This window comes from Megalops cyprinoides, chromosome 9 (assembly GCF_013368585.1).
Source record: "Megalops cyprinoides isolate fMegCyp1 chromosome 9, fMegCyp1.pri, whole genome shotgun sequence".
Lineage (NCBI taxonomy): Eukaryota > Metazoa > Chordata > Actinopteri > Elopiformes > Megalopidae > Megalops > Megalops cyprinoides.
Window position 1 is genome coordinate 14,445,547 of NC_050591.1, and position 8,954 is coordinate 14,454,500.

The 8,954-nt window shown below is 43.1% G+C and overlaps 1 protein-coding gene across 1 annotated transcript; it reads right to left on the minus strand.

The window, feature by feature from the left end:
* Positions 1-1,777: 1,777 nt before the first annotated feature.
* LOC118783310 (ABC transporter F family member 4) lies at positions 1,778-8,939 on the minus strand. The gene is made up of 6 exons (XM_036537111.1): positions 8,346-8,939; positions 5,297-5,328; positions 4,976-5,066; positions 4,505-4,573; positions 3,429-4,150; positions 1,778-2,186 (listed from the first exon to the last, which is right to left on the minus strand). The coding sequence occupies exons 1-6, from the start codon at positions 8,386-8,388 to the stop codon at positions 2,118-2,120; spliced, it is 1,026 nt and encodes a 341-aa protein (XP_036393004.1). The 5' UTR covers positions 8,389-8,939; the 3' UTR covers positions 1,778-2,117.
* Positions 8,940-8,954: the final 15 nt, after the last annotated feature.

Below are 8,954 nucleotides of genomic sequence, written 5' to 3' on the forward strand. Positions count from 1 at the left end.
TGTGAGTGTATAGGCTCTCCCTGATGAATATAAGAATTTCACCTGACTCTCAACTGCTGACCAGCGGACTGACAGTACTTTAGATCTCCACAGGGGGACACTGTTACCCAATATCTTTCTTTCCTGTCACTTTGGTTACAGTGATAATGTGTATTTAATCAACATAAAAAGCCACAATTGCACATTAAATACAAGACAGTTCATTATTATGGATTCATTAATGATAGGAAAACACCCCATACATTACAAAAGTCTGAAAACAGTATAGAAACCAATGGCTGTGTAGCTTCCCCTTGTCTTGGCTATGACTCGCTGGTAGTAGGTATAGAACAGTGCAAAGCTGGGAAAGAACCAGAGCCCTTCACTGGAATTATGGGGGCAGTTTAAATATAACACAGTCACACTATCAATCTGAGCAAATACCTTTCCATGGAAAGTGGATGGTCTATATTCTATGACCAGATATTCAGCTGCAGAATCCAGCTCCATATACTGAGTTGAGAAGGTTCTGGTGCTGTCTGTGCTGCTGTGGAAGTCATGGATGTTCTGTTTAAGACCACGCCCCTTCAGACACAACTTTCAGTTTTGAGCAAACAAAGCTGACTATATGGTCAATATATAATAAACCATTGTAAAATCATAAGTACTTACGGTAAGGATGTAAGTAGCCTAAGCAGAACTAAGTACTTTGGTAGTATTATTGTAGTAGCATTATTGTATAAGCCATAGCTGTTATTATTGTATTGTACTGTAGTTGTTATTATTGTATAGGCCATCCCATGTTACACCAGGTGAGGCCCTAGTTCTTTATAACAGTCTAAATAACAGTGCCTGAGCCAGACAAGACCATCCTCACACTACTCTGCTCTTAGTAACTGTACACATTGCAGTAACAGTCATTTTAATAACAGTCACATTGAGGGTAATCAGTCAAGAACATATTAAATAGACAGAGATACCCAAAACACCTTTTTGTGTGTAGGGACTTCCACCCGCTTCCACTCAAGAATAATCTAAGATATAGAGAAACGTGTACACACACTAAGAGAACCAACTAAGATTTGTGTATTTTCAGCACACTTTGTGTGTCTGAGCGTATGTATCAAAACAAATTACGCTCATAGAGATCTTCTTTTGGTTAAAACACAATTAGGTTATGTTACTGTGTATGCTGGATTTTTTTTGCAACCCCTCTGAATTTTTGGGTTATTATTTAAAAAATGTATCTACCATTGGGAACATTTTATAGAGGAGCTGAGTTCCCATCACTGAAAGTTTCAGTTTAATCTGGTTCCCCTATAGCCCAGCATTCTAAAAGTGGTGGATGGATGGAAGTTTATGCACAGTCAATGTACCTAATGGAGTTCAACATCCTGTTCACTTCACTGCCTTTGCCATTAACAACACATAAATACTACCTGAACAGCGTGTTTAAGCTGAAATGTTGCCAGGGTTGCAAGGGAGATGAGAGGTGAGCATGTTTAGGCTTTACAGTGCTTTGACTCTGCTAAACTGATGGACAGTGAACATTTTACAGGTATAGGAGTTATAGTTTCATCTGTTTGTCTGTGATGGTGAATGAGTGTGCATTGGCATAGTGTTGGTATACAACTTTTTTCTGCAGGTGTGTGTGTGTATGTGTGTATGTGTGTGTGTGTGTGTGTGTGTGTGTGTGTGTGTGTGTGTGTATGCGTGTATGTGTGTGTGTGTGTGTGTGTGTGTGTGTGTGAGTGTGTGTGTGTGTGTGTGTGTATGTGTGTGTGTGTGTGTGTGTGTGTGTGTGTGTGTGTGTGTGTATGTGTGTGTGTGTGTGTGTGTATGTGTGTGTGTGTGTGAGTGGGCATTTGTATATTAGCTGTTGTTAGCTGCAGTGCTTCATGGTCCTTCAGCTCTAGTCTTTGACTGCCATGGTGCATCCAGCAGCTTATTACAGCTTGACAAGGGTTAAACTCAGCCATTTAAACTTTGATTGAACTGCCTTATAAAAGCTGGAGAGATGGCTGGGCTGCACCTCACTCCCTGAGGACCAGTGCTGAAGGACGGTGATGCGGTGTGTTTCTGGGTGTGGCGGTGTGTGTGGGTACGTGTTGTGTGGGGCGTCTGGCCCGGGTCGCCGCTCATCCTCTGCGCAGCTCCCGCAGCTCGGCGGCCACTCTGCGCAGCTCCGCCTCAATCTCCAGCAGCTCCTGTCAAACACAGCGCGGTTCAGTCCCACAGGACAGGCCTTAAGGTGAGGGCAACACCTCAAAGGATCAAGGAATCGCCCCTGCGGTCGCGCGGTAGCCGAAAGCAACGCTTCCTAAACGGCAGGGCAGAGCTCGTTCAGCACGCTCCCCACCGGTGCTTTGGATTGATTTCCCATTCTTCCCTTTTTGTTTTGCTTTTGCTCTCTGCCTGCGGAGGGCACGCTGTGATGGGACCATTACTTGGCAGCAGCATCGATTAGCAGAATATGCAGGGTAGTGGGAAAAAATGACAGTTGCTCAAAAGGCTAAGCGGGTATGGAAAATAAAGAAAGGAGAAACCGATAAGAACTGCCAAGCCGTGAGTACACTTGGAAGCAGGTACAAGCCCAGTCACCATGTTCTACATGCAGGGTTCCCACCCATTTTCACTGGGAAGATTTCAAAATTTTTCCATGACTTTTCAATGACCTTTAATGAAATTTCCATGACCTTTCAGTAACTACAAGTACACAAAATTACGTACTTCTGTACTTACGTACTCCACAGGTTGGGCCTAATTATTAAATGACAAATTGCTAGCATTTACTGTCAGTCACATTGTTAAATGACATGTCCAGCGAAGGCTTTGGCCACTCATGTTTTCAATAGAATACGCTTGCCTCATAGAAACAAAAAAATTTGATTAGGTTTGATTTGAAAAAACCAAAATTAGGTTTCCTATTCATTTACACTACTGAGGACGTGGTGAATGATTTGGAGGGTGGAGCTCAGACTGAAATTTCACAGAGAACGAAACGAGATTGGATAAAATGTCTTTTCTCCCCTCACTCTCTGTTACCACACTGTTCAATGGGAGTAGGAAGCGATTGGATTTTGTGACTCGTGTTAATCCATAAAATATACAATAAGATATACTTTATCTCCTATATCTCCTACGCCCCTGGTATGACAAAATCAAATTTCATGACTTTTCTGAATTTACTGAATTCCATGACTTCTCCAGGCCTGAAAAATGGGATTTTAAAATTCCATGGCTTTTCCAGGATTTCCATGACCGTGGGAACACTGTACATGTTCTAGCCTTCTGAGCACTTCATAAGTGATCATTACCTTTACACATTAAAGTCAATACATGTGCGCTCTTTGCAGTTCAAGGGTTGCTCCTCTCTTTGCCAGTGCAATGACAAAACTAAATCAGGGAAAGACTGTTGAAAGGAATTCAGAAAGGTATCAGGCACTAACCTCTCCTTCCTCCTCCTCCTCTTCTCTCTCTCTCTCTGGGCTGTGGCTCTGAAATCTCTCCCTCTCAAACTGATGAGTGGCTTCGTCAGACACTTTCTCCATCACTCGCTTCTGCTGCGGGTCCCTCTCTTCCCTCTCTCTCTCTCTTTCCCTTTCCCACTCTCTCCCCCTCTCCAGCTCTTCCTTCTTCTCTCTCTCCCTCTCCTTGTCCCTCTCCCTTTCCTCCAGCTCCCTCTCTTCCACATTCTCTTTCACGTGCTTCATCTTCCTCAGCAGGTCCTCCAGCTCCTCCTCCTTTTCCTCCCTCTCTTTTTCCTTTTCCTTTTCCCTCCTTCTTTTGATCTCCACCTCCTCCAGCAGGTCTTTCAGCTCCCTCTCCCTCGTCTTCTTATCTTCCGGGACCTTCACTTCGTTCCTCTTTCTTTCCTCGCTTCTCTTCCTCTCCAGGTCCTCCAGCACTTCCTCCAGCTCTCCCTCACTCCTCTTCTCGCTCCCTCGCTTCTTCTTCATTTCTTCCAGCAGCTCCTCCTCTTCCTCCTCCTCTTCATCTCCGTGATCCACGCCCTTCCCTTCCTTCAGCTTCTGTTTCTCGGTCACCTCGGTCTCTGTGTACACGGACTGTTCCTGCCTTTTCTCCTCCCCACCCCTCTTACGTTCTCCCTCCATCTCCTTCCTCTCATACTCCTGTTTCTCTCTCTCGTACTCCTTCTCTTTTTCCTTCTCTGGAAACACAAAGAATAGGGAGTGACAATTTTTCTGGATTACAGACTAATTTCTGCTAGTGGGCAGCCCGTGTGGAACAAACTTACCCAGAAATGTAAGACTGTGTAGCTCACTTGGCTCAGAAGGAGGGCTTTGTCACAACAGTGCAATGTTGCATGTAAGAACAGCATTTATTGAGAATACTATCTTAGGTAAGTATAGTGTACTACAATGTGTGTGAGCAGTACTGAGACAGAATGCTATATTAGGTTATTATAGTGTAGTACAGCATGTGAGAGCAGTACTAACGGAGAACGCTGCACTATATTAGGTTAGCGTAGCATGGTGTGTGTGGGTGTAGAAGTAGCACTGACCACGCTGGGCCAACTCCTGCAGCTCTCTCAGCAGACCCTGATGTCTCTGAGCAGCGTCCAGCTTCTCCTCTGCAACACGATGACACAGCAAAATTTATATTACTCACTGCCAACACTGGTAGAAATGCACAGTAAAACTCTCCCAGATCTCTCCCATGGCACCTACAATTAAAATGAAACGGTCATGTTCATGTTGCATATTTTACTTGATTATTTAAAAATAATGCATATAGGATTTGTTTTTTTTTTAAGTCGCTGGAGCACAGTGCAAGCCACACACAGGTAAGTGTATATATTAACACTGTAAATTTAACCAATCACAGCAAGCATATCCTACCCATGTACATACGTGCTTCAGACACCTACACCTTACATGTATGTTAAATGTTGCACACTGGCAATGCGTAGATGCTTTGTACATCACACACGCTCCCGTGGAGAGCAACCTATGCAGGATTGAGGGGATGTCACCTGTCTGTGGTTTGCTGGAGCAGGCCGCCTGCAACGAGTCACTGTCACCCTTCAGACGTTCCGACTGCACCTCCATCACACAGTCGGTCACCTGTACGCATAAACATATGGTTAACAGCCCTGGATTTTCTGTTTGTTTTTATTATTATTACCTTTATAAAATTCACTACGCTACATGTACAGTACTTGGTGATGATCCCAATTGTGAAAATATACTATAACAATTAAAATTTCATTAACGATTGATTCAAATATATAGCAAGCAACTAAGTCAAACACATATAGATCCACACATTGTAAAACATGATCTCAGGCTCTGACCTGATTTTCAGAAGAAGACAGAGGCAGGCACCCTGCAGAGAGAGATAAGGAGAGAGAGAGAGAGGGTGAGGGTGTTTCAAACTGCCAAGTACTTTACACAAAATATATCTGACATCAGAACACGTCTGTATTAATGCCCTCTTTGGTGAAAGCAAAATTGGCAACAGTGAATTCAGATGTGACCCTGTCCTCGTTCACAGCAGAGCTTCTCACATTGGCTGCAGTGTAAATGAGCTTAAACTCTCTCTCTGCGAGCGCTGAAATCCCCACAGCTTTACTCCACGGGGTTTCGATTGGATTCCACGTAACAATTCACCGGATCCCTGACAAACCTTCACAATGCATTTTCCAATGAAACAACATACACCGTACCCAGCAATCAACAGAACTGGGAGAACAGGCAGGTGACTAATGCAATGGTTGTGCACTCTAGTAGGTTTACAGTAAATGACTGCGTTGGTCTTGTGTTAAGCTGAGATGTTACTCTTAATTCTAGAATCCTGGTTTATTGGCTTTGCGGTACACTCGATCTCCCACAATCATAGCTCCAGCCTGCACACAGCAGTCAGAGGGGCTTGGATGTCTGCTGACACAAACCCAATGCTGCAAACCGGACCGTGACACAGCATCTCACACTGCTCAACACCGTGGTGCAAAACTCACCATCACACTTGCCTCGTCACTCTGTCCAGTTCACTGCTGCAGAGCTCTCACCATCAAATACATTCTCTCGTTCTCTCCAACCACTCAACAAGAATACATCAAACTCGTCATCACACAAACTGCATCGTTCTTTACCCTTTTTTCTGCTGGAGTACCCCAAGGCTCTATTCTGGGTCCACTCCTGTTTTTCTCCTTACCTTCTCTTTAGGTCCGTACTTAGCTTATCATGGGGTATCCTATCATCACCAGGGCAATGATGTGACATTTCTCTTTTCTACCTGCAGATTCTCAGGTTCCGTCTCAGATTTTGAGCCTATTAGACACCTCCTCCTGGGTGTATTCCCACCATATTTAATATAGCTATTTTAACAATTGTGGCCTCTAATTTCTCAAGACCTCTCCCTCTCCTCTGCGGTTAGATTCTACCATGTACCCTCAATATAGTCATTCTTATTTACTCGTCAGGTCACCGTTTTATTTATCTCAACCATTTTTAGCACATTTTCCATACAGCCTCTTATCAGGATTGGATCATTTTTAACCTTGATTATTGTAATTATTGCTTTTAATGCTCTACATGCTCTTTGACTAATATCAAATTCTGTATCTGAGTGTGCCTTGTCTCATATTCACTTGCTTCTTCTTGCTTACTGCTGTTAACCCTTCTGTTCCTCTCTACCATCAGTGTATCGTTCCAAAATCCAATCCTCATTCCCCACCAGCGATACTAATTTACTGGAATATTATTACTCGCCGCCTTCTGTTGCTAAATCTTTCCCTTCTAGTGATATGTGATGTGACTTCTAGTGGTATGACTAGTCTAGTCTCTTCTTTTGTTTGTCACCTTAGGAAACTTCTCACATTTAAATATTACTTCAGCAGTTTCCTTACTCTTTCATCTCTATTACACTCACACTGCACTGATTTCAATTCTGTTAACTTTTATTACGTATCCTCCTGTTAACAGATTAAGCTGATAAATACCTTGCCTTAAAATCATTGATATTACAACATATGTAACGTTATTCTGTAATGTTGCATAATCGTGCATACATGTCAGCACAATCTTGTACAGTCTGATTGTCACACTAATGCACTCAAACTAACAATTGATCACATTTCTATAAACAGTTTGACACGGAAGCGTGGCATGAGTGCAATATTACAGCTGTACTTCGATTCATAGCCATGATGGCACTGACCTACATACACATGATCAAACCTTTTTCTTAACATTTCACCATTATTACAATTGTAGTTATTATGTTCTGTAAACTATGGATATTATTATTATTATTATTATTATTATTACTGTTGTTGTTGTTATTAACCATGGTAATTATTACTTGGTCTATCTCACTGAGCAGATGTCCTCTTGGGTGAGTTGCATGCATGAGGATATAAAAAATTACAAGATGGTATATTGAAACAGAAATACATTTCAGGAATTGCCATTTCAGAGAGCTGGTGATGAATATATACAAGGGGGAAATCGTTGTAGATGCAAAGAATAATGAAGAGAAAAAAAATGAAGGAACGCCTAACATCAGTGATAACAATACGATGGTCAAACGAAAACCGTTCATTACTAGGCTACACCAAATCCCATAATAAATAGTAAAGTGCGGTGCTTGGGACACGCGAAGGCGACTTTGATCACCTGCGCGCGGAGGTGTGCTGGCAGGCACAGTGTAAATCCGCATGTGAGCTTATGTGCATGTGTGTGTCTGTAAACACAACACCTGAGCTGTGTCCTACACGTAAATTCTGGTGTGATACGAATATGGAGGGCGAAATGAGTTGAATATATAAGCTACACATATGTGCATATGATATTATGTCTATATGATATTTTTTACATCATATTGAGCACGGAAAAGCAACGGACTCAGCCAGTTACATAAGGAGCTCTATCCTCCTTGATCCATGAGTCTTAAAGGTACCATCTCCCCTACTTTCTGCCATCCTTTTTCGCTCTCCTGGCGTTTCCCCCATTTTCACAGACAATTCACCCTTGTGGAAGGAGAATCGATTTTGATGTGCGGGAATCTCGCAGTCTCTCCCTTCACCGTTATTGGACTGGACATACGACCTTCAAGCACTTAACACATCAGTTAACCCATAAGATTTGAAGTGCGCAATTCCTTTAAGTACACAACAAGATATACCGAAATAAAATTGTATTGTTTATATTTGATGTTTTCGATTTATTGACCATAGCAAACTGTGGTATAATTGACAACGTTGTTACTAGTTATTTATCTAGTATTTTCCTGAGTTTACTGTTCGCCGTGCCTTTGCCTTCAATACTGTTCTCCTTCAACAATTAAGAACCACTTAATATTATGTTGGAATAATCCATTCCACCTCGACCTTTCCTTCTTACCTGCGCCAAGTGCCAACAGCAGCGTAATCAAAGCAAACATCATTTTTGGTCGTCGAATTAATGCGTCGAGTGCACTGCAATCATGGGGTTCGGCTGCTGAAGTCTCCTCACGTTTGTCTGAGACAGGTCGGGCAAAGCAACGTGGCTGCCCGACGACTGTCCGGTCTGGGCAGGTGATGCAGGACAGACGATATTCCAATCAAGTTGTTTTTTGTTGTTGTTTTTATAGTAATATGGTGAAAAATCAGGCGAGGGGCTACCGGCTGAATCTGACCCCGTTTGCGGTATGTACGCGTCCTCCAAGCTCGCCACACAAGACGAGGGCTGTGTGTTTCCCCGACTTTCTCTTACTCCTCTCACAGATATGTGGCTGATACCCAGCGCGCCGTGCCGGGTCGAGTTTTAAGTACGCACACGGGCAGGGGTGTGATGTCAGGGAGGCGGCGTTCTTCAAAGCTGGATTCCTTTCAGCCCTTTATAAGTGTCCAGCTGTAGATTGGAGCGCACGAATGCGAAATGTACGACCCAACAAACGCATAGAAGTGTGTACTTAAACAGACACCTAGACAACTTCGCTGTTTCCATGACAGCCAACATACCTCGCATCAC

Coding starts and splice junctions, on each gene's coding strand:
- LOC118783310 (XM_036537111.1), bottom strand. CDS start 8,388: ATGATGTTTGCTTTGATTACGCTGCTGTTGGCACTTGGCGCAG. Junction 5,329..8,345: donor GCTGTTGGCACTTGGCGCAG/GTAAGAAGGAAA, acceptor CTCTCTCTGCAG/GGTGCCTGCCTCTGTCTTCT. Junction 4,574..4,975: donor CTCCAGCAAACCACAGACAG/GTGACATCCCCT, acceptor ATCGTGTTGCAG/AGGAGAAGCTGGACGCTGCT.